Source organism: Haliotis rubra, unplaced genomic scaffold (assembly GCF_003918875.1).
Source record: "Haliotis rubra isolate DU_JTF1 unplaced genomic scaffold, ASM391887v1 Scf1056, whole genome shotgun sequence".
NCBI classification, from domain to species: domain Eukaryota; kingdom Metazoa; phylum Mollusca; class Gastropoda; order Lepetellida; family Haliotidae; genus Haliotis; species Haliotis rubra.
The window spans coordinates 164686-191689 of NW_025764955.1; the positions used below are offsets into that span (position 1 = coordinate 164686).

General features: G+C 39.4%; 1 protein-coding gene across 1 annotated transcript in view; it reads left to right on the plus strand.

Annotated features, from left to right (window-relative positions):
* The window catches only part of LOC124277142, a 59036-nt gene extending 32032 nt beyond the window's left edge, over positions 1-27004 (plus strand). The window contains exons 24-47 of the mRNA XM_046712802.1: positions 297-471; positions 1082-1632; positions 1794-2077; positions 3463-3663; positions 4149-4340; positions 5302-5438; positions 5895-6066; positions 11345-11415; positions 11713-11870; positions 13058-14242; positions 14339-14433; positions 14595-15128; positions 15240-15417; positions 15640-15824; positions 16221-16894; positions 17173-18596; positions 18730-21977; positions 22335-22631; positions 22890-23006; positions 23177-23321; positions 23519-23655; positions 23919-24007; positions 24746-25884; positions 26110-27004. Coding sequence (XP_046568758.1) covers positions 297-471; positions 1082-1632; positions 1794-2077; positions 3463-3663; positions 4149-4340; positions 5302-5438; positions 5895-6066; positions 11345-11415; positions 11713-11870; positions 13058-14242; positions 14339-14433; positions 14595-15128; positions 15240-15417; positions 15640-15824; positions 16221-16894; positions 17173-18596; positions 18730-21977; positions 22335-22631; positions 22890-23006; positions 23177-23321; positions 23519-23655; positions 23919-24007; positions 24746-25884; positions 26110-26386 — 11665 coding nt within the window. The 3' untranslated portion in view covers positions 26387-27004. The remainder of the gene's footprint in view (positions 1-296; positions 472-1081; positions 1633-1793; positions 2078-3462; positions 3664-4148; positions 4341-5301; positions 5439-5894; positions 6067-11344; positions 11416-11712; positions 11871-13057; positions 14243-14338; positions 14434-14594; positions 15129-15239; positions 15418-15639; positions 15825-16220; positions 16895-17172; positions 18597-18729; positions 21978-22334; positions 22632-22889; positions 23007-23176; positions 23322-23518; positions 23656-23918; positions 24008-24745; positions 25885-26109) is intronic.

Consider the following 27004-nt stretch of genomic DNA (forward strand, 5'->3'; position numbering starts at 1 on the left):
TTATCTCTAGATTTCGGAAAGTAGCACGTTCGCTGGATATTAATGAAAACCAAAACTTCATTCTTATGGATATATGATTAAATTTGTTGGAAAACATATTTTATTGCTTATCAGCTGCCCAGTTTCCATTCCTTATGGCCAATACACTTCAACCAGCCTGAACATCGCCTGAAGAAGGTTTGTGATCTGTAGTAGTCTCTCTATATTGACGTAATTCTTATAGTATTGCTTTGAATGTGTACCAGAAAAGCGAAGTACATAGGCAGTACATATAACTTTCTACTTACAATCCTCAGTATAGAAAAGATAAAGTCGACCATACAGTCACTATTTGGATCGAAGTTTCATCCCTCATTTCCTGGTCAAAGACGTCCTTCAGATTCTAGTTGCGGTAAAGGGACATATCCATCTGACACCAGGAGCAAATATGGAACTGCAGGGATCGACCTCGTGTTGAATAAAGGATGGAAGGTATGGAGTTTTGTTACAAGGTTTAATTATTTTTACAACACATTTCTGTTCTTCAGTTTTGAAAATAAGTGTGTGTCTAGTATTTGAAGAGGGTTTAACTGAACACTGTTATAACCTATTCAATGTCTGTGTGAAATACATGCAAATACTTCGTCTTTACTGTTTTGTTGACCAACACACTCCTCCCAGCCTATGGACATTGGCCGATGGCATACATACGTCATCATTAACCAATATACAAATATATATATGTAATTTTGACAGTATGGTAAAAAGTATTTTGTAAATGTATTGTTTTTTCGCTCGTAGAGTAACTGATGGTTACGTTCTGACTAATGAGTGGAAAAAGAAGTCGGTGAAAGGCAACCAAGCTGCATCTAGTGCCCTTGTACTGTTTTCCTGAGAGCACAGAAAATGGAACTTTAAAGCCATTCCATTTCTAATCGTGTGAATTTCCATGCTGGAAACCAACACAAATATTATACTTCCAGGTATTCAAACAGTCGTAGCGGTCAAATGGTATCAACCAATTGTGTAAAGATAAGTTTCTATTTACACATTTGTGAGTATATATGGAAAGCTATTATTATATGCACTATTCCTTCACCAGGTCATAAACCCGGTAGCTGGTATAGTTCGCAAGACTGGCGCGTCTGAGGTCACCATCAAACCGACTGATTCAGACTTCAAACAGTATGAGATTATCATAGCCAACATTAATCCCTCAGTTGGCGATGAGGATAAACATTTTGAACAGGCACAGGTAATAGGAACATCGGGAGGCAACAACGGGTGTGACTGGCCTCACATCCATCTTGCTGTTAAGAAGAAATCCCAAGGCCCGGGTGATGACTTGTGCTTCTACATGGACCCTTCACCCTTTGTCGATACTTTGAAACTAAAACCTGTCTGGCATCAAGAATGCAAAGACTTCACATTTAAACACATCGGACAGGTTGCAGATCTGATATCGATGCCAAATGTCTTGTCAGAGGTCATCGGAAAGCTGAAGCGAGAAGCACTAGACTGGCTGAAAGGGTATTCTGTTAAACTGCTCAACAAAATCATTCCCCCAGATTCGGAACTAGGGAAGGCCATGAGCTTCATAAGCAGTAAGCTCGGATCTCTGTCTGACGTAACACAACTGTTCACAGGATTAGGGTAATTACCATAATTATTCTGTGTGCGATTGCGATGAACTTTGCATAATTGTGAAAACATAATTTGTTTTCTGTCATATTATATTCAAAAGCATTTTTCAACTTACAAACCTTTACATGTTTTCAAGTGTGAGCAATAAATCTTTGATGAATATATTTCAGGGGCCATATGAATAATTTCCTCTCAACAATAAAAGCCAATGTCAAGGGGAAGGCTTTTGGAGCATTTTCTGGAATGTTAATGGCAAATGACCGCTTGAAGAGCCGTTTTCCAAAACTGTCTCGTTTGATTGGAAACGCAACGTCATTACTGAAGAAAGTACCAATCGGGAATCTGAAAACATTTGCTACTGGTGGTCTTGGTAAACATCTTGGACGATTTGGAATTCTACCCAAAGGAGGGAGATTAGCCAGCACGTCTCTCCTGAAGACTTCCATGTTTAAAAGTAAGAACCCCCACAACGATGTCAATAAAACTCTAAAGTTTCATAATCCATAGAAATTAATATAGCAACCCTGCATATGTATGTTAGAGACCGTTTAACTCCTTGATTAAGGTAAACATTATTCATGTGTTATATGAAATAGCATGGCTTAGTGAATACACAATATTAATGTCATTTAGAAAGTGGTAAAATGTGGACTCAACCCAACAAAAGTACTAAAATATGTACTTTCCTAAGAAAGTATAATTCCAAATATAATATATGTTGCTAGTTTCGTAGTTATTACGACTTGACTCTTCACGAATACACTTTTCATGTCATTAATATGACTTGCGTTATCTGTGGTTGAATGGTGGAACAAGGCGGTGTACTTCGGAGGGCAAAGATACGTCGTAATTATGCACCTTGATTTGCCAGTACCACATCCTTGCTCATGAGTTTCTACCAAGGCTGTACACGCTAAGGGCTTTAATGACTTAAGGAGGTTGGATACAAAATAACAAAATGTCAAGAAATTGCTAAATTTGGTTCATTTTGTAGAAAAATGTGTCCCGAATCTAATTATGTAATAAACATAGCAAGTCACCACGGCATTTGTTTGACAAGTGGCGCCCCCTTGTGGCACCGTCTGTAAAAAAGTAATATGTCATAAAGGTTCTCTTAAAAGTAAATTGTTAACTTTTGTTATTCAATATGTGTTTTTTTATATAGATATTTCAGTATTGAAATGAAATAAAGCAGGAAAATCAATTTCCAAGGCAGTATGCAGGATTTGACACATTAACTTCTTAAAAAACAGGAATTACAAAAGAAATAGTGATTCATCAATGAAAAAAAGATTAATATAACAAGATCTTTGTATAAAATGAATTTATATATAGTAAATTCATACTACATTAATATTCAAAAATGAAAAAAAATTATATTACCAGAGAGAATCAACATTATCTCCAATGAAAACAGCATACCCATATTCAATTTGATAAGGGGAGATAACTCTCGCCCAGGTTTACCTCAGGATAAATGTTTGTGTGGCCAAAATATCATGAAGTATGATTAGAAGTAAGATAAAGGGAAATTACTGCGTAACATAAATACGCTCTCCTACTGTCACATCCCGTCGCATACGGTATGCGTACAAACCACGGTACCCAACCTCTTAAACTCTTTCATCCAAAGTCAAGATGACATGAGTACATCATGTTACTAAGTATTATTCAAAACACGTTAAACTCCAACTGGTACAACTGAGCCGCTGTCCGATGTGCCTCCTCACACTTGAGCAAATATACCCTTTTCCAAATTTCATAGTAGTTAGTCTTTAGTATGAAGTTTAAATATCGATGTAACTTAGTTGGATTCATGTTGTCACATTTTGGTTTCAGTGTGTGAAAATTTCAAGACTGGCTTCCTGTTTGGACATGACCAGATGTGTACAGCTAATGAAGATTGTCTTGGATTCTCTTGTCACATTGATATACCGCTGAGCCGTATCAAGGGTGGGATCTCATTGAAAGTCAGGGTTCATCCTCTTGAGGCTAAGGTTGATGTTGAACTGAACGGTGAAGGAAAGATTGCTCCTAAAGGTAACGCTATGGATTTTAAATTCGCAAGTAATGGTAGACATGTTATAAATTATGGTGACAATTGACCTGGCTTTCCTTGTGTTTGTAATTGATGGCAGAGGGACAGGATATGCCCACGTTTTCGCGAATACCAGATGTGGCCACTTTTTTACACTTATTGATATATCAATGCAGTTGGCCACTTTTTTACACTTATTGATATATCAATGCAGTTGATTTAGTCAGCATCTGCCTAACAAATATTTCTTATGATTAGATTAATATGTTTTTCTTTCTCAAGATGTTGCCTTTATCGATTGTATTCATGCACTTATCTTATCATTGCATATATAAACTAGCATATAGATTATTTTCCCCACATAACAAAACCAAAACTAAAAAATATGCTATAGGAATTATAGAAACGAATGAAAGTTTGGCATAATGATTGATAACGTCCTTTCCACATTGTTGTATAACATATGGTAATAGTGTCTCTGTAATAGGTAACAGTGTCTCCAGGACTGGGGTTCGACTTGGACCAGTCTCATTCAGTCTCCAGAGTTCTGTTGAAATACAGAGAGGCGGACTGGTAGTCTCTCTATCTGTCAAGCCATGCTACAGATCGATGTGTCTTCATGACATCAAAATCATCAAGCACCTAGCTTTTCATCACAGGCACAAGCGGGATATTTCTGGTACGTCGTTTTACAATGCATTTATGTTGATGGCTGTTTAGGGTAGACTAACGATACCGTTGTTATTCTTTGTTTAACGTTGTCACCGCCTGTTTTCAAATGACCGGATGCTGATCAACCTTCAGTTTTCTGGTGATCTATAGCCCGTTCTAATATTGTACTGTTGTCTCTCCTGATATATTTGTATGATAGCGTACTAGTTTTAAATTAAGAGCTGTAATATTCTAGTAGTTTTGCTGTCCTTCGATGACAGGTTTTTACGTTATACATTTGTTGATTTGAATATGGATATCAACTGTTCTCGTCACGATATGGCTGCAATATTGCCGATGTGACGTTAAATTTTAACTCACTCACTCACTCAAATGACCAGTACAAAACTGCCTCCAAACTGGCTTGACAAAACATATCCTGGGGACCGATTTCCTTAAAAGTCTTTGAGAATTATACATATCGACTGAATCTTAATGTACAGATGTAGGCAATGGACAGATGTTGACACATTGTATAACGTGATATATATCTATCGGGTAATAGATGACATATGAAGTTAAATTTTGTTAAACATTCTTATTCATATTTTGATATCACACTCTTAAATGTTTAAAATGTCCCTGAGAGTTATGGCTAATTTCATCAATATCCTGAACCACCGTATTTCCAATAATATTATGGATATATTTCAAATTCAGTTTTCTACTCACTGCCTTACAGAACACCCAAAACCTGAAACTGATCATTTTTTAGAAGCCGATCATTTCATAATGGGGCGATTAGATATTTCTGAAATAGATAATTTGGGTTGAAACTGTACTGGATAAAAAAAATGGTTCATTGGTCATGTCCTGAATGATATAAAATGCGCGTTTTAAAGAAGTGACAGAAAGTAGTCTATTTATGTGTTCCTTTAATCAATCTTAAGCCCTCCTGTCTTTATCCATACGTGTGTATTTGTAAACAGCTACTATACAGAACGGCATTACCAGCCTGGAAAACATGGACCTATCCTCAATCACGGATCAGCTGACTAACCTCAATATCCCTGGCAAAGAGTTCGTAGGACAGATGAATGAAATGTTGGATGGAATACGAACAAAGGTGCGACACGTGGTTTCATGAAAATTATAAGTAATGGGCGTTATGTGGAAGATATCTTAGCTTTTCAGAATGTATTTTATTGAGGAGTGAGAAATAAAGCAAATTTATATTTGGCGTATCTTTCTTAGCTTTGTGCGTCATTTTACGATAAATACATTGGATAGGACGTCACTGAATATAACGAAACGATGTCTTGTTGGTCACAATTTGACCCTTGGCAACCATTTATGTTGTATTTTGTTTGACGCTTCAAAGTCCTGTTCATTCATTTTGGTACTTGTCCTGGTGTTAAGTGTATTAAACATATATTTTTACCCAGTGGAATCATGCAGTGAGAACTGCCTGATGAATGCCACGTGTTTGGCAAATTTCAAAAGCTTATATGAAAGCTGTATCTTACAGAATAGTGTGAATACCCATACAAAATGGTATTCTAATAAAAAAATTTCTTTCCAGATAACAGAAGCAAAAGCTGACCCAGTTGGGGCTTTAACGGAGGAGATGAAAGCTGAAGATGATTATGAAGACAAGCAGGATTATCCAAATGGAAAACCCCTCTATTTTCCCTTCTTCCCACCAGGCGCCATGACGTTCCCTTATCCAGCAGGGCCAGTTGTATTTGTCATATGTAAGTAACCCCTGAAAGAAGATTGATGATGACTGAGAAAGATTGAGATGAGACTAGTGAAGTGAATCCTTGAAACAGCATATTTCAGATTTTGAAAAAATCAGCGATAGTGCGCGTTAATTATCAAACTTCATGGATATTAAAACATCACAAAGTGTCATAATCAGCCTGCATCAAATATTGAATACGACTCAATAAATATTGTAGTTCGATATGTCCGCCTCAATGCTTCAACCAGCCGTCAGTCATGAGACTTGGCTTCGGAAATGGGAAAATCTGCTATTGCATGTATTCCTCAAATATATATATGTTAATATCATTTCCAAAATAACATAAAACCAACAACAACAACAGGATTTAATAGTGGTATATCAACACATCACTGTTTGCTCATGTGTAAGTTCAGCCGCCTCTTCGAGAATCAGTTTCCTCAACCGAACATCTAACATTTATTTCCATTACCTTTACTCAAATAGCGATTAAACCAAGTGGTTGCAAACAAAAACAAATAATGATTGCACCCCGCATAAACACATACATAGGCATGTTAAGTGTTCACCTTATCAATCACGGAAATACATGAGTGTTTTTATCGTTTTCATGACATGAGTATTTATCAATGAAAATATGCATACTCAGACAGACATCAACAGAGCTCCCATTGTTTTTATATTTACACAAGTCAGTAAGTTTTGAGGAACCGTATCTTTGTGCTTAACAACCCTGCAAGTATGGGTGGATTCCACCGGTGTGTGATTTTAGCGATGACGCTAAGTATATTTGTGCGCTGCGTGTCATCGTCTTGGAGGCCGTTAGATGACTCCGTAACGTTGAACAAAGATGGACGTCATTGGCACCAGTATGGACGCGAAGAGCTGCTGGCGCTGAAGGAAACCGCGTTGGAGTTGAAAGGACTTAGAGACTGCTCCCGGAATGTGCATCAGACAAGGGGAATAATTCAAATTCAGGATCAAAAGTTACTAGGAAACGAGGTTAGCGGGGAGGAGTCCGCCGATGGTTCGGGCAAGCAAATCAAGACCACCTCTTCCAATTGTTCTATTATCAAACATTAGGTCTCTTGAGAATAAACTTGACGAACTTACGGCAAGCACAAAATATTTGTACGAATTCAGAGACAGTTGCATTCTCGGTTTCACGGAGACATGGCTATCACCCTCCGTGGACAGTAACACCCTCTATTTGGAAGGATTTGGTACTCCAGTTCGATTAGACAGAGATTCAGATGCTACAGGTAAATCTGTTGGAGGAGGTGTAGGTATGTATATACTAGTAAATGAAAAGTGGTATCGTAACTATCTTGTGAGAGAAAGGATATGTTTACCAAACATGGAACTTCTATCAGTGTCTATGCGGCCTACTTATCTACCACGTGAATTCGGCCAGATCTTTGCTGTGAGTGTCTACATACCACCCAGTGCCGATAACAAACAAACAGCTGATGTAGTTCATAATCATGTTCAATCCCTAGAGCTGATTTGTCCTGATGCGCCGAAATTCACACTTGGAAATTTTAATGGATGTACCCTGAAGTCTGTGCTCCACACCTACGATCAGTATGTAACATGTTGAACACGGAAAGACAAGATCCTTGACTTGTGTTATGGTAACATCAAGAACGCCTACAAATCATATAGTTAACCACCCCTAGGAGTTTCGGACCATAATTCTGTGTATTTGCTGCCCAGATATCGTCAAAAGTTAAAAACAGAGAAGGCTATTGTAATCATGGAACAGAGAATCTATTGAAACCCTACAAGGATGTTTTGCGTGTACAGATTGAGACATGCTCTATGATGCAGAACAAACATTAGAAGATATGTGTGACGTCATTACGGATTATATAATTTTTCGTGTCAACAACATAATACCAGATAAAAAAATCCCAAAATTTTCCCAAACAACAAGCCCTGGATCACAAAAGAAATGAAATCTTTAATAAACGAAAAGAAACGAGCATACATGAAGAAAGATAGAATAAAACTCAAATGCATACAGAAGGACATCTTAAAGCTCGTGACTGTAAACTAGCATACAAAGAGAAAGTTGAGAGACAGTTTCAGCAAAGCTATCGGCAACAAGCCTGGCAAGGCGTGAACACGATGATTGGCAAGAGCAGGCGACCGCAGACAACCAACGCTGGGGATAATATAACCTTTGCTGAGGACCTCAACAATTTCTACAGCCGCTTTGATTGTCACGACTTTACCAATGAGAGAGCTCAAGCTAGTGAAGCCGTACAGGATAGTGAAAGTCATATCCATATATCAGAAGCTGACTTCATTCAAAGCTTCTCCAGAATTAACATCAGAAAAGCCAAAGGACCTGAAAACCTTGACGGCATTGTGTTGAAGGAGTGCAGACTTCAACTGTGTACAGTTTTCACTAGATTGTTTCAATTCTCAGTGAATACACACATTATTCCTTTGGTCTGGAAAACATCAGAAATTGTACCAGTTCCTAAAAGGACACATCCTAAAGAGCTCAACGACTACAGGCCAGTTGCTCTCACATCTATAGCAATGAAGTCGCTGGAACGCATCTTGTTGAGACATCTCCGTCAGGAAGTTGCCGACATACTGGACAGTTCGCCTACAGGTCAAGGAGAGGAGTTGTTGATGCCACACTGTCACTCCTTAATAATGTCTATAAACATCTAGAGACACCTAAGTCATACATCAGGATCCTCTTCGTTGACTTTTCATCTGCGTTCAACACTATCCAGCCATATATCATGATACAGAAACTGTTAGACATGGACGTTAACTCATACCTCATCAAGTGGATCGAAAACTTTCTTGTGGACAGACAGTAGTACGTGAAAATTAACGGGGCTGTATCGAATAAACGGACCACCAACACTGGTGCACCACAAGGCTGTGTAAGATCTCCTGTTCTTTTCACCCTCTACACTAATGATTGTGCAAGCTCGAATTTAACCTGTTCACCTGTAAAGTTCGCAGATGATGCAGCAATTGTCAGCAAACTGAACGACACTGATTCTGAAGAACTGTATAAAGAGGACATTACTCATTTTACGACTTGGTGTGCAGAAAACCACTTACTCGTAAATGTCACTAAAACAAAAGAACTGATAATTTACTTTCGGAGTAAACCCACAGAAATGCTTCCAGTGATAATCAACGGTGAATGTGTTGAGACAGTGTCGGAGTATAAGTATCTGGGAACCTTCATTGACTCTAAGCTGAACTTGAACTCTAACACTGAAGCCCTATACAAAACGTGTTAAGATCTCTTAATGTTAACCCATCTGTGATGTCATCTTTTTATGTAGCATTTATTCAGAGTATTTTAACATTTTCCTTCCATTGTTGGTACGGGTCTCTCTCAGTTCATTTCAAATAAAAAATAGACAAAATTGTTAACACTGTAAGTAAAATCGTTGGAGTCAGATTTGAATGTTTATCATCAATATATGAGCGGCAAATCGTGAATCAAGCTGTCAAAATGATATATCTGACCGTACTCACTCCTTAAATTCGGAAAACAACCTCCTCCCTTCAGGCCGCCGCTACAAATTAAAGTTCCAATTGTGAAAACTAAGAGAGCCCGTACATCCTTTATTCCAAGTACCATATCTCTCTTAAGCAAATGTGAAGATACCTAAATCAAAGAATTTATGTAAATATGTTTGGTATCTCTCTAATGTGTCAGTAGCACTGCTGATGTAACACAAATTCCTGAAAAGGCATTAAAGTATTATTCTATTCTATTCTTTTCTACTCTATTCTATTCTAAATCATCTCACGGGTATCAGATCAACCATTAATTGAACACCAAATTAGGTGAAGGTCACAAAAGATCGGATTGTCAAATTGGCTCACACTTTCCTAATGTGTTTAACTCAAACACCGATCACCTTTGACAAGTGTCCATTTTTATCCCCCAGGCATATAATGCGGGGAACGATAGTCAACGCCTCGTTCTTATCTGTCAATATTTCCGTTCAATATTTTCAACGAAATTCGGTAATATGTTTCAAACAGAACCTAAAGTGGTGCTTTTTGGTACTCACGGATTTTTTGCAATTTTATTTATTTTGATTTCCATTAAAACAATTTGGACTTGGTTTCCAAAGGAGGGGTGGATTTCCTTCCGGGGCACAACTTGAAAAGCATGAAAGATTTTTCATCCCAACCTGGTACATGTATTAACCATGGTCGGAAGTAGTGCATTTTGCTATTTCGCTATTTTCCCTGTTTCCATTGAAACAAGTTAAATTTTCGGAGCACAACTCGAAAACCGTTCAATATCTTTTATCAAAACTTGCCACATATATCAAACAGATCCTTAGCAGTGCCTTCTGCTATTTGCAGAATTTAAACATTTATATTTTTCTTTCTATTCCAGCATGCTACATGCTGTAACCAATGACGCCTTTTCTTATTTAGGAATTTTAAGAAAATATATTTGTTTCCTGTTTCCATGGCACCAAATTTACTTTGATTCTGTTCACAGTGATGTGTTTGGCTGAACCATATCTCTAAAACTAATAGGTATTCTTTCATCAACCTGTGTGCACACAAAGGTCTGGTTGTGAAATGGTGCCTTTGTGCTACTTTGTTCTTAAGAATTTATGTTGTGTTTGTTTCTATATGTTAGCATGTTTGATTTTTGTTTTTGTCAGGACCATATCGCGAAAGAGTATTAAGCATTCTTTCATGACACTACACACACACAAAAGCCAGGATGTCTAATGCTGCCTTTTGGTATTAGGAATTAATCAAATTTGCATTTTCCCTGTGTACAAAGCTGCAAATCCAAATGAGACAGAAAAATCTCTCATCAAGTAGGACTTTAAGGAACTGTCAGATGATTTGTACTTTACAATTTGTTTTGATGACTCTTTTAATATGCGGAATTCTAATCCTAATAGAAATTTCGTATTACTTCCAAAGAAAAAAACACACTTTTGTCATGTTCATATCGAGATCATTCACACACTAACATATTTGCAGATTTTAAATTCTGGCTGTATACTAGAATACACAGAATACTAGAAACATATTGTAGCAACACATATGGTTCAATGTTTTCATAGATCATGAGTTGGGTCAAGGTTATTCGACCGAAAGTGCTTTTCAACTGGCAGTTTCTTTCAGACTGTACGGAAGCGGTGGTATTACACCACCGGAAATGATTATAACATTCTTCTATTATCTGAATTAGTATGCACTTCCTTTAAGTGTCTGACATGATGATATTATGTCTAAAATGGTCATAACCGTTTTCCTTGCAGCTTTGGATGCTGGAGCAGAACTTGGGCAAGAGATTTCCGTGGATGTACAGACTGTCAAATCAACAATGTCAGTAAGTGAAATACAAAATCGTATGTAAAGATACTTAAGAGTAATGTAATGAAAAAGAGAAAAGTTCTGATTCTTTAAACTTTCAGTGAATGGGATTTAGACAACTGGAAGCAAACTGGGTAGACATACTTCACAGTGAATGGAAATGGATATGAACTCAGGCGGTTGTTCCACTGCCTCACTTGGTTAAGTGTAACTAAAAAAATAGTTGTTCTCTGACATTATGTTACTACAAACATGGACATGAGTTCCTTGAAATAAGAATTATTTAATGTTTTGTCGTTCTGTTTTGCATTAGACAAGTATAGGTCCATTTGTTGCCGGAAAAGTCAAAGCATCGTTTGGCATATCGATCATAATTGCATCTGCTGGAATATCTCTCACTGGATGGCTGATGAAAACAAGTTTTCCTTTCGTACTGGAGATGAACTACGCAAAAGTACCAACAGTTGCCACGTGAGTACATTTTTTAATCACTGCATTATAGCAAACGCAGATAAGGTATGGGGCATGTTCTATGCATAGTTTCTGTGGTATCAAATCGTTGACGTTTTGGTGATTATTATATTTTTCAGTGTCGGAACTTTCGAATGATGCAAGAAATAAATTTGCATTTGTAAACTGTCCAAAAGCACTCAAATACAATTTCCTTTGAAAACATCCGAAATACGGTTTATTCCTGACATACCGTGGAAGTCATTCCATTCAGCAGCCTTAGCTACCGCCTTTTTGGTCTATCAGGAGACCATATGAGTATATATATGTATGACTGGAACAGCTTAGAAAATTGGGTTACTATGCAACTAAATTATAAGATAATTCTAAACTTCATCAACGGCAGGCACGTGTCTGAAGGAATGATTTGCTAGCAGTATCACTTCACACTATTTGTTTGTGTGGTTGTTGTTTACCGTCGCACTCAGCAACAATATTCCACCTATATGGCCGCGATCTATAAATAATCTGTCTGGACCAATCCAGTGATCAGCAGCATGGACATCGATCTACGAAATTGGGATACGATGAAATGCGTCAAACAAGTCAGTGAGCCTGACCATCCGATCCCCTTGATCGCCTCTTACAACAAGTCGGCTGCTGAAAACCACCGGATCTTTACGGGTGCACATCACAGTCTGATTTGTAGGGTAGAATCTCCATATTATTGACAGGATGTTGTGATTGGCTTATGCTTTAGGGATAAGATATAATCACTCTTGTTATGGTTCCACTTATTGGTCATAATTGTTGTGGATGATAGCATAATGGAAACAAGTCGGACAAATGTTAACAGTCCTACTGAACATGGCCAGGACCTCCCATGGGAAGCATTTTAGTTGGAGTTAACATACATGTACTTGTTTAGCAGATCTTGAGGTAAAAAGTGGAACAACGTTCTTCCTCACCAATTCTTGTGTGAACCATCGTGTTTTTGCAGGGTGTTGTGAAATTAGCGTCTGCTGTATGATATTTTCAAAGGTACCTGTGTTTGGACAATCCGCATGCGTTTCTTGTACCCCTAATTGTTCTTCCACTATGCTGTATGTCATTGATCAGTAAGTTGCCTTTTGTTTTACTTGCGCCTATATACTATCATATAACCCATATCATTGTGAAACGATAATAGATTCAATCTATAATTTCAGAAAAAAACTTAATGTCGAGCTTACACCACTTGAACTACGACTAAGAGCATGGGTAAAAATACTTTTCATTATCAACATGCATTTTGACATTTGGCACTGGCGAAGCCCCACATACACTGGCACCATGTGGGAACACCAATATGATATAAACGATAACACTCCACCAAGATTCCCCAACTGTGACCACAGGAAGAGGTCATTGTCAGGAAGCTGTTCTGTCCGGCAACTTGATGGAAGGCATCCCAGTGACACAGCATTCATCCTGGAAGTTGACAGTGGGGATGAAAACAGCCCTCTCACTCTACACTATAGTATTGGTACTTCTCGAGGTGGAAGAGATGTGAAGTCACTGGTGGAGATGAGAGGACCCTCCTTAACATTGCCCACAGTTTCACTGCCTCATGGAGTACCTTTGTATTGGACAATAAGGGCTAGGAACACTCAAGGTATTGAGGCAACGGCTATGTGCATGCTCCACACCTATGACAATACAGTTCCAGATGGGAGGGTAGATGCTGCCTATCAGTTTACAAGTCATAGAACGGTGATCCAAGCCAACGTTGTCGTATTCGAAGATTCTCCACTAACACCTAATCACTCAGTTGCCGTTGGATACAGTCCTGGGGAGTTCGGAAAAGAAATTTTGGATTGGCAAATTCTGTACCTGGAAAACACAAATGAGAGAAAAGGTGTTATGTCCGAATTGAAAATGTTTGCCCCATCTAAGCCTGGAAAGTTGTCTTCTGCTCCATTTTCTACAGCTCATGCAGATAATGATATTGAATGTGCAAGACTGTGTTTGCAGACAGGTTCAAAGTGCATTTCCTTTGACTATGAAATGCATACTCAGTCTTGTGATCTCCAGGAAACAGTTGTCGGAGCTAAGGCGAAACTTCGTGCTGCTGCTTCCTATTTTCACTATGAAAGACTTGGAGTTGGTTACAGTGCTTTTCGGGAGTTCTCTCACTCAAACCTCGAACATGGCGCCCAGTATTTTATAAATGCAAAGATCACCAACACTCTAGGATATGTTGCCTACCTGCCATCAACTGGGACTCTAGCTGACTTTACTCCACCTGAACCTGGTCCTGTAGGAGAAGCTGCTTCAGATGTGTTGACAGCTGATGGATGTAAGGCAGCTGTGACTCAAAGATGCATCGATGTCACCAAGGAGCTCAATCACAGGTAAAACTGCCACCTTTGCCTTCTGCACTATGACAACATAAACATGTTAAAACATCCGAACAGAATATTATTCTATTGACGTGATGTCTTTTACAGAAAAATCATTGATGGGAGTGCTGGAAGAACGGTTTTTGGAGGCAACAAACCTCTTGACGATACGAAATACACACTCGCAAACAACTATATCTCAGGTAATCTACTTAAACACACATGCCAAGTGTCGCTATGAAAATCTGACATACAATGCCTGCGGAAGACCCATTGGGTAATGATTACATTTCCTTATGTAACTGTGGATAATTTGTTCTGTGTGGTTTGTTGTTATTTGTATTACTGTGTTTACTTTTTACAGGAAACTGCGATGGCTTCCACGACGACGAAAGTGGTATTTGGGGCTACACGTGGGCAGCTGGGACGTCTGTGTGTGGGTCTGATGTTGTGAAGTTCACTGATCCTCACGCTCAACTACAAACCAGGCAAGACTGGACCTACACCGGACTGGGCAAGAATCTCCATCTGGCTGATGGTCAGTACTATATCACCTTCCAAGCTATCAACAATGTTGTACACGGAGGAGCTTTGGTTACAACAGTGTGTCACTCTACACCTGTGACAGTTGACACGACACAGCCCGTAGTACATGAGGTAGGGGATTTGCTGTTTGATGAGGATTTTGATATCTTGGGCGTCTACTTCAATGTATCGGACTCTGGATCGGGTATTGCCAGGGTGGACTTTGGTCTGGGCAAAACAAAGTATGATGTATTTGTTAGATCTTACAGCCGTCATCCCTTCCTGAACCGAGCTGACCCATACCTTGTGATAGAAGATCTTGGCTTGACACCTGGTGTCCAGGCTTGGGTGCGAATCAGAGCCGTTAATTCAGGTAAGGAGAAACTATTGACATAATAGACAGACACATTTAAAATTATTAAAATTAAACTGTAACTGTCCGTGAGACAAATATTTATAACATGTTATTGTTTGTTATTAATAGTGGATCTCTCCACTGCAAGCCATGGTGATGTCCCGATACTCATTGACTTTACACCGCCAGTCGTTGGTAAAGTACTTGATGGGGACAAACTGCTCGAAGATGTTGAATACCAGCATAACACACAGATGATCTGTGCACAGTGGGTCGACTTCTATGATCCAGAATCTGGTATTGACAGGTATGTGAAGTCAATTCTCAAATTCTACTTTGTCTGTGATGACACAATGTACCTGTATGCATCTCGCACCAATGTGTGAATGAAACACTTTAAACATATGCGCATGTTTATACCATTCGCATTGACGATCTACACGAGCCCCAACACTAGCATGGTATTTCATCTGTCATAGTGATTGTTTAGGTGCTTAAGAACAATGTAGCAATATACCTGTACTTTCAGTTATCTCTGGGGTGTTGGAACGACTGCTGGAGCTGATGACATTCTTCCATTTACAAATTTTACGCATCAAGTTAAATCTTGGTGCAACGTCACAACTCTGCACCACAATACAACATACTATTCAACAGTTGTCGCTTTCAATGGGGCAATCAATCAGAAGGAAATTCAGGCAACATCTAATGGAGGTATGTTTGCTAATCGTACATATTGTTTTATGATGTCATAAGCCATATTTAAGGGTCCGTAAGAGGGTCTGAAAGTGCAGAAAGCTAATCAGGAAATAAACCCATCTGCAGAACAATTTAGGACCGGATAAAAAGTTAGAATACACAAACGTACTGAGAGTTAGTTCCCCTATATGTGATATATAAACATCTTGACAATGACGTGTGACATTTATTCTAGAAAAGGAAAATATGGCTGGTATTTTGAAAATGTTCTAACAAAATTGTGACAATTCTTAAAGACAGACAGACAAAAGTCATGGCATACTGTTGTATAGTAGATAGTGTACATATGGATGTCGTATTGTGATTTCATTCTGAAAGAATGGCGGGTATACCTATTGTCTTCTATTTCAGTGCTGGTAGACATAACACCTCCACTGCTGGGGTTTGTCCAGGATGGTCCTGATATTGTGAATGATGTGGAGTTCAGCTCTCAGACAGCTACTATTGAAAGTGCCTGGGCCAACTTCACTGACCCAGAAAGCCATGTACAAGAGTACACAATGATGGTATATGTAAACGATGAACTGAAAAAGAAGTTCCATATTGGATCCATGACCAGTTACACTGACCATACAATTGACACTAAACACAAGGACCATGTCCGAGTTCAAGTCACAGCAACAAATGGAGCAGGACTTGAAACACAAGCAGACAGTAATGGGTATATGGTTGACGAAACACCGCCAAACATGATGTATATACAAGATTCTCAGACAGGGAAATACCAAAGTGATTCCTCACACCTTGGCGTTAAGTGGTATTTTACAGATGAAGAGTCAGGCATCTTGGAATACAGATACACTATATTTGAGAAGATTGGTGGTCAGAAGAAAAAGTTTTGGCCAAAGGATGAGACATTTGCTGTCATTGAAGTTGAAAAAGCAGACATACAGTTGGATTCCCTTCCTCTTACAAATGGGGCCCAATATACAACATCAGTCACTGCACTCAACAACGCCCTTCTTGCAACGTCAGTAGAATCAAGTGGAGTTGTTATTGACACAACACCGCCCACAGTAAAGAAAGTGAGTATCCATCATCGTATAAACTTTATTTTGCAAGGAAGTTTGAATCACCAATGATTAATTTTATTCTGTTTTCAAGACAGCAATCAGGAACAATCATGCATATCCAGTGTATGGAAGGGTTTTCAAAACCTTTTGCAAGTTTATAAGCACACAAACTGTTCCTGTTGAGAATTTTCTGCAATATAAAACGTATTCATTTGTGCAATATAATAACGCATGCCTGAAGCCAATACACCTGTAATTAGGTATTTGAACAGTTGCTTCACGTGTTGTAGGTACTAATCGGTCTCCCTGGGCAAGAGGAGGAGCTTGATGACTTCGGAAATGTAATCCATATGGAGGATCAACCGATGCATGTGTCTTGGACAGCTCGTGATCCTGAGAGTGGTATCTCTCAAAATCTGCTTTGTGTGAAGAACAATGTCATACAGTGCACTCGAAGTGAGCAGTTTACCAACTATGGAAGCACATCATCTGTAACATTAGAAGCTCTCAATCTTATATCAGATGACAAGACTCAGTACGTTGTCGTTATCAGAGTAACAAATGGAGCAGGCTTGACAGCAGAAGCTTCATCAAAGCCAATACATGTAGAGAAGGGAAACTCCCCTGGAACAGTCTATGATGGTCGAAGTATCAGTGAAGATACAGATTTCCAGCAAGATCTTTCAAGTCTATCCATGTCGTTCGATGGCTTTGGTAGTGATGCGTGTGGAATAACCGGCTATGACTGGGCGATTGGAACACAGCCATACCTGAGTGACATAATGCATTACACAAACTATGGACTTACGATGGTCAGCGACAGTTCAGGATATGCGGAAATAACAAATACAAACTTCAACAATGTGAAGTACTATGTTACAGTCCGGGCTATAACTGGTGTGGAATGTCCAGACTCGTACATCGTATCATCATCAAATGGTGTAACGGTTGACCATGAAGTTCCTGTTATAAATCAACAGTACAGAGGTCAAATGATGTCTTCCTCACTTTTGTTTTTAAACCAAACAACAACTCTACCAATATCATGGTCTGTTGAGGATGCAAATATCATGCCTGTGATTTCCTGGTCAATAGGGAGCCTCCCAGTCTCTGGTGAAAAACACACTGTTAATATTTCAAAGTCGGGTCTTGATCCATGGGACATAAGTCTTTCAGCAAACAACACATATTTCGTGACAACATATGGCTCTGATATGGCAGGCAACAAGGCTTTAATGAGTTCACCGCCAATCACAGTTGATGAAACCCCCGTCTCTATTATTGACTATGAGTGTACACCTTTTGTATCAATGATGTCAACAATTGTCACTTGTTCTTGGAGGTTTTTCGAAGAAGCAGAAAGTACCATCACTAACGTAACAATCACAGCACGTACAGGACAAGGCAGCTCGCATATATTAGTGGTTAGCAGGCTGTCGGCAATTGAGAGACGCTGGAGCTTTGACACAGAGGGAGTTTTGCAAGATGGAGTTTCATTCCTGTATATAACTCTGGAAATTGAAAATGGTGCACATCTACGCAGCAAATTCTTTAAAGAAATTGTCTTTGATCAGACACCGCCAGCCGACGGGGAACTCTCAGTAGTTACATCATCTAATCCATCATCCAAAGAGGAAGTAGTCTGCCAGCAACAAACAACGTACATGTCTGTCTTTGTGAATAGATTCAACGATCCCGAATCACAGATAGACAGGTGAATTACAACTTTGCTACATGAATAAAAACTCACAGTTAAGATTTATGCAGAAACATCCCTTACAGCCACGACATTTCCTCATATGTTATCGATTATATAATCATAATGCTAAAACTGTAATATGTTTCAGGTATGAAGCAGGACTGGGAAGTGAGCGAGGACTGACAGATGTTCTTCCTTTCACAAAAGTCACTTTGTCCAATGGACTGTTTGTAGTTCCAAACCTACACTTGGAATCTGGAGCCCTCATCTTTGTCACTGTCCGCATTTTCAACAAAGCCGGTCTGTTCGCAGTGAAAGAAAGTAACCCGTTGGCTATCAGCCCAAAACCCTACCTACTTGTTTGGGATGGACCAGGATCTGATGATGTTGATAGTCAACATGATCTGACGACCATTCAGGGAAGGTGGGGTTACTCTGATCCCTGTCCAGTGATATCAGCAGAGTGGGCAGTAGAAGACATCACAGGGGAGATTATCAAAGGCTTTGAACAAACCCCTGGGAATGGTCATAACTTCTACAATGATGAATTGACATTGGAGAATATGAAGACATATAGAGTCATTGTGAGAACCACTGATGCCCTCAACCGCACCATGATTGGGCGATCTGATGGGGTAATGGTCAAGATTCAGCCTCCAGTTCCTGGGAATGTTCGAGATGGCATTGCTTCTGACATCAACTACCAGCTACCTACAAATTACCTTGCAGCAAACTGGGATCCGTTTGGAGAAATGAATGATTTGGACCCATCACAGAAAATTGAATACTATGAAGTGGCTGTAGGGAATGACAGAAGATATAAAGACAGGAGATCCAATGTTCATTTCTTTGAGAACGTTGGTCTCAACAGAAGTTATGTCTTTAAGCATTTAAATCTAACCGCAAAAACAGTTACATATTACATCACAGTGAGGGCATACAGTTCTGCTGGAAGTTATGAAGAATCTTTTTCAAATGGAATCCGAGCTGGATTTGGAACAGACATCGTGTTGGGAGATATCGAAGTTGCTGAGTACCAATCCAGCTCCAGTGAAATACAAGTATCATGGTCTGACTTTATATCTGACTTTAACATTCGGAAATATGAGGTTGCTGTTGACACTGAAGAATATACAGAGTCAAATACAAGCTTGGAATGTCACGCTATTGTCTTTCAGCCACTTGTGGCATTTGAGTCTGTCAACAAAGACACAATCAAAACCATAAAAGGTCTTCAATTAAATCATTCTGAGGTTTACTTTGTCCTTGTCAAAGCTGAAGATGAGGCAGGGATGTGTCTGATTGCATCCAGTAAAGCAATTACAATTGATACAACACCACCGCAACCAGGACAAGTGATCATTGATGGTGGACGGTCATCTGGTATTCTATATGCCACTCAACTGCACTCTGTACATATAAACATGACAGGATTTACAGATGAAGAAAGTTCCATAGATTACTACACGGTGGCATTATTAGGGGGACTTTTCTGCACTGATTCAATGTCATTATCCCCCAAAGACAAAGACGTTTTACGTTCTGTTACTGTTTCAACTTCCGATGCCCACTTCAACGATCTCATGTTAGACACAACCAGGCCATACTATATACAGGTTACAGCAGCTAATAAGGCAGGTTTGAAGACGACTGTGACAAGTGAACCTATTTTAGCAGATTACAACCCTCCAGTTGCTGGAAACATAAAAATTGGGTCAGATTGGAGGTACAGTTCAAGGTCTTGGGGCGATACGAACCTGTTACAAGGCACAATTCTCATCAATACCAACATACACGATTCAACATGTAAAACTGAAAGAGAACTACTGAATAATAACTATAAAAAGGAAATAGTGATTTTGGATGATGTCTTCCAATCGCACGCTGTTGATATTGTAGATAATAACCGTGTCAAGATATATGCACGACTTGACCCGTCGCTGCAACTGTTTGAAAAAGGAGGAGTCAAAACAAACCCAACGCTACTGACAGAAGGCAACTATTCATTTTCTCTTCAGGCTACAGCACGACACAACGTTTCATCTATGATAGGTCTGATTCAAGAAAGTCTTCCAAATCCTGATGATATCTTAAAGGCTTATGCAAAGATATTTATAGATAATTGCAATGGCAGTGCATGTTCTAACGGCGACAGGACTGTAGTAACTGATGACGAGAGTTGGAACCTTGGCGTTCTCTTGACTATGAATAACATCTCAGAACCCCTAATTCTGTTCTGGGCCAAGGATAAATCCAGAATCAAAGTTCATAATGTCCATGTAGACTTTGATCCAAGTTTCTCACTGAACGACTTTTCTCTTCAAGCAATAAATGATTCAACACCATCAACAGCTTCGTGGGATATAAATCTATTCATCAACGGTCAGTTGAAAGGTCAACATGCTGGACTGAACATTCAAGGATACGTTGTCGCCTCTGTGTTCTCCTGGAACAATGATGGATATATTCCACAAGTGGATGATCCGTTTGACCCATTCACAACTAACCTACTCCTGTCATCACTGAGACTACCGCTCCCGCAAATACACCCATGTAGGTACGGACGGGCATTTTATGATTCACAGAGCGGGATCAAAGATATTTCCATTGGTCTGTCAGATTCTCAGAACACAACTGCAAACGTAGTACCTTATACGAAACAAATGTCATTTTGTGTTCCTTGCAAAGATCTTTGCAAAGAAAGTTGTGGCTTTGAAGGTTCCTGTTCCAAGAGTACAGACCAACAGGGATTATCAGTAAGGCATTTCCAACTCAGCAACTTGACACTGATTCCCTCTCGGATGACTGATCGAATTAACTACACTGATTCCCAAGCCAGTGCCTACTATTTTGATGTGAAAGTAACTGATCATGCTGGTTATGAAAAACAAATCAAGTCTAACGCAATCATCATTGACACAACACCCCCAGTGGTGACTGATGTCACTTGCTTTGATCCGGAGTACTCGCTGTATGAACCTGCACTCTACATTGGAAATGATCATGCTGTCAGTGCTAAGTGGGAGATATCAGAGGATTTCAGTGACATCAACGCTGTCTTTGTTGGAATTGGAACAAAATGTGGACTAGATGATATTGTTCAAATACCCCTTCAAAACAGACTGAAGAATGTAACACTGAATTCAACAAAAGAAAGTCTTCAACAGGATCAAAAGTATTTTGTCGGTGTTACCGTAATAAATTCTGCTGGTCTCAACCACACTGCGTGCTGTCCATTTGTCATTGATATTAAATCTCCCACAGTTTCCTCTACTGAACCAGTGCCACTGTTTGTCTCAGCAGAAGATGTAGCCGGACTTAACGTTTCACTTACCGAGTACAATGATCGAGTTGGAATCCAGTGGGATGATCCTCATAGTGATGTGGACTATTTTGGTGAGACAAACCCTGACTTATTGTTTCTTCTTTGTACCTAAATGCATATGTTATATTAGATGATACAGTGTCAAAGTTGGAACAGCTGAAATGCTCGATCACTTTGGTGTTTTTCCCTTTGAACATTTTGTTATTGGGTCGACTGGACAGGTGTTCTGAAATGCCGTACTTCTATCTATTTCGTACCTACGCTGGGATCCACCAGTCCCCAGTTTGAACCCAATACGTCTCCTGATTATGATCCTTGATTTGTCAACCTCAAACATTGTGCATGGTTCAAGGTTACCATCTGTTTCTAATTTTAAAAACGTTTCATTTTCCCACAGCTATGCTTATGTCATTTAAATGATGTTTAAGACTGGCAGCTGGCGAGTGAGGATTCAGCAGACGAAATATATCCAACAATGCGAGTCGGTTCCAACACAACTCGACGTGTCGAGGTCCTGAAGGGAGATATAAGTCTTTCGCATGGCGCTGTCAACGCTTCAGTGTCTGAATTCCTTAACAGAAACTTCTCTGATGGTCTTAAGAGTGCCGACTTCAAGAATAGTCCACTCATGCTGGAACCAGGCAAATGTGTCATCCAAACCGTGACTTCTGTCAGTAGAGCTCACAAGAGAAAGGATTTGACGTCACAGAAGACCTGCATTAAACGTAATGTCTTTCTTTAGGTATATGTTGATATTTGTAACATATTTCAACACATTATTCAGCCTCTGCTGATTCCGGGTAATCAACACGGATGGCTTATGGATTTATATCCTTCACTGGTTTGCCTAGTCCAGATTCAGTTATAAACAGCTTTTGCGAAAATATTCCCGAGAGGCATTACAAACAACATTTTATCGTTCATATTAAATGTGCAATCAGTTACTTATTTACTTATTATGATGTGGCTTTTGTATTGTCCAGGCAAGAAAGACATGATTGTGAAACAGGGTACCAACAAAACACTTGTGATTGACGGCGTTGTCATCTCCGAGTCATTGGCAAAGAACAATCACTCTGTTTGCACAATATCAGTGGAAGGTAAGGTGATCAGATGATTAGATAGTAGCGTCAGTTCCGTCAAGCACAAACTCTGCAGTTAATACTAATGTATTTACATGGTTTGATCCGACCTAAATTTCGAGACAATTACGGTATTTGTTTTTCTGTATGTTCTGCAATATGTGCAATGTACCCATACTGTTGTGTAGTTTCCAGTGGCGCCCTAGCGGTCGGTGTACTGAGCAAGACAGATCAACACATGGCCTACGGTGCTCCAGCCGCCGTGGATTATTCCCCTTACATCGTCAGCCCCGACATCACCTCGACACAGCTGTCCCGGTTTCTCACTGGAAGGTGAAGTTTTGTGTTTTTGTCTCTGAAGCAAGTGCGTGTACACATATCAGAATTGTCAATGCATTGTATTTCTGTTCACATGAATCATGGGATATCAACACCACTTCTACAAAAATGTTCACATCCGCAGCATGACATAGTGTAGCAAATAATCATTATTTAGATTTTAAGCATGTTCATTTAATTTGTTTGTTCAGAGTCTACAGTTTTGTTAGTCCTGCATTCTACCTGTCGCCGATCAGCAATGTACAACTAACAGAAGACATCAACGTTGATTTGCCAGCATCCCCAGCTGATGAACACCAGGAATCAGCGATCATTCTGTGGGACTCAGGTACAAATACAACTGTATAAAACCCTTTAAGCATATCTGCGTTCTTTCGCATTTTGAAAGGAACGAGTTGGTATGGTGTTATGCCACTTTTAACTATATTCACATTTTATGGCAGGATGGCGAAAATGGGCTCACTTAATTTACCAATGGGGGGTCGAAACCAGTCTTTTTTCGAATTCGATTATATCCACTAGGCTATCCTGCCGCGGCCCATTCTGAATATTGTTCATTATGATACTAATCGAGTTCCTTTCTGTACACAGGTGACAAGGTCTGGCGCCATGTCAGTGAAATCTGCGGTATTGTCCCTTTCAAGAGCAACGCCACCACGCGTGATCCTCATGCAATACAGGTGAGTTATATATGTCGGTATGCACTGGTGCATATACATATATGTTTGGGCACCTAATGGTATTTATGTCGAGGACAATATACCATCTGATCCAATTTATATCTTCTACGTGTCTCAGTTGGTTCATTACATTTTAGAACGTGCATATTATATGCAACGAAAGACTCAATTTTCTTACTCAAAAATAAAAACATGAAGAATGAAAACGTATGGCTTCACGTCAAATTTTATACCATATGGGTAGGATAAAGCAAACGAATGTGTTATGCAGGTTGGTGCTATTTTCAGTATTCAAAAACATGGCGTTGCCCTTGTCTGTTGGCTATTGGGTCAGAGTTCACCATCGGGAATAGGGAAAATAACTCGGACAATAGTCATTTTTTAACAAAAGCTGTTTAACAGCGACGTATTTATAACCGTAAGGTACACTGCATCCAGATTGCGCGCCGTAATCGCTACTTTATTTTTGCTGAACTAAGTGTAGTTTAGGCTGTGTTGAAACTGGACTTTTTGAGGGATGTCACGTCCTGTTTGATATCGATCTGCACGTGTGATGACCTCTATCAGATCTGTCTTTACCAATGTACCTTTAGGTTTTCGGGCACATTATCATGCTATAACTCATGTGGTATACTGTTTAAATCTCCCTTTAATGGCTATGATAGTATTGATTAGTGGCGGATGTAAATCGCCTATTCCGATCACCTATTCATAATGAACATATCTCTTTGTTTTCAGATCTGCAATTTAGTATTTAAGAGAAGCTTGACAAAATCAAATACACGTGCGAAGAGGGCAACGCTTCCTTTCTCGAGTCCAAGAATGTTTTCCGGAGCAATTGTGTCTAAACATGTGAACAATACACCTCCCATCATTGACACCAGTGTTATCCAATGTGTCGAGGACAGCTTTGTGGAGCAAGTCATCAAGTACCACGATCTGCAGCATGACAATTTAACATTTACATTAGAAGAGCATCCTCATCACGGCGAAGCCAACCTCACAGCAGAGGGAATGCTATCCTACCGACCAGAGAAAGATTTTAATGGCTATGATAGTATTCTTGTAAATGCAACCGAGGTATTCATACATGATCTGGGAATACAACCAGCTACATTTACCAAGAGAATACACATCAACGTGTCAAATGTTAATGATCCACCTGTCACTTTCTACCAGAGGGACACCCAGTCACCAATACCATCATTTGTTGAAAGTATTCACAAGGTATATGTTGAAGGCAATCTAACGGATCACTCTCTGGGTTCGTTTTGGGTCGCAGATGTTGATGACCCTGAAGATTTGACAATCATTCAAAAGGATGTAAGTGGTCTGGCAGCCAACTTTACTTTTAAACAGGTTGATGCGGCTGGGGAAGATGGAGAGACATACAGAAACATGTCCATGATCTACTCAGGAAACACTATCACCAAACATGACTTGAAGCTGAAGACCCTCAAGGAATTCCACGGGAGCATCCAGTTCTCACTACTCACTGTTGATACGAATAAGAGCTACAGCCACGCCCTGTCCATCCACGTGTTTGTCCTCATCAACCCATGTTACCATGGTAGCTGTGCTCCAAGAACCCCGTCTTTACCATGTGAACATCCAGACAGAGCAAGCAGCTTTCAGGCCTATCACTGTGAATGTGTAGCTGGTTACGAAGGACAGTTCTGCGAGAAGGAAATCAACGAATGTCTGAAGGCCACCTGTTCCCTTCTGTATGATTGCGAAGACAAACTGGCGACCTATGAGTGTGTCCTGAACATCCCGAAGATTCTTGCTATACTTGTCTGCATTCTTCTGCCCTGCTTAGGTGTTACCTTTTACATAAGTCGCAAGTACAAACACATTCGACACCAATCAAAGGTCTGGTAAGTAGCATTTTTTCACTATTACTTTGGCTTTTCTTTTAAATTATCGCAATAGACATGGTAATATCTGATTGGGCTTTTGGCTGATTAGGCAGATCTGACAGTCATCACTTGTTTACAGTTTGTTTTTATATGTTGCACACTTCACATTGATAGTATCTCAATACGTGTCTAAATGTGCGTTTTTGTGGCGTCGATATTTAAGGTGTACATTTTTGTTTGAAGGAATTTGCCAGACAACACTCCAGATACGCAGACGAATCCTGTATACCTAGCAAGATGCACATCCACCACGGAAGAAGTAAAGGAGGAGACGACTTCCGGGTCGGCTTTCAGCAAGCAAGAAGTAATTAAGGACGAGACACCTGCTGCTTTTCAAGAGAATGGCAGAAGCACGCCTGCCTTGTTCATGGGTCCAGGACACGCAAGGATGCCTCACAGGAAAACAAACTACTTCACCCAGTGGAGCTCAGATAAAACCCTTCCTAGAGTTGTTGATTGAAGCAACAGTATCCAAAGTGTCGAATTTTGCAGTGTTTGCAGTGTAGATGTTCTAATAAACGCTAGTCTTCTTTTGTAACTCATATTAGAGGAACCCGAATTGGCCTTTGTGTGAACTTTCACATTTCTAGTATCAGTATTCGATCATTTACTTCAGATACTAATAATGCGAGTGTGTGTCTTTGAGTTAACGCTATCCATATTTCGAAATATTTTATATATGTATATGAAATGGAAATCATCTAAGACACGAAATATATTTCATTAAGAAATAAAACATCTATATGGACAATTTGAAAGTGTTAAAATTTAAGCTATTGATAACCTGTATATGGATAAAGACTTACTTAAGGTCATATTTATAATGTCCATGAAAGCCAAGATTGCTCAGATTGCCCTATGTATATTGAGATGAGTGTGAAGATGTACAAAATATAATCCCACCATTGCTAGAAATTGTTCATAACATATATTGCCTTTTTGCAGATTGAACCCGTGTTTGACAAAATGCTGTTGATAATATTGATCCGAGTTATCTATATAATTATATTAGTTGTCAAGAAAACCGAGTGTGTGCCAATCTGAGCCTAAGGTTTAACTCAATAAATATTGATATCGC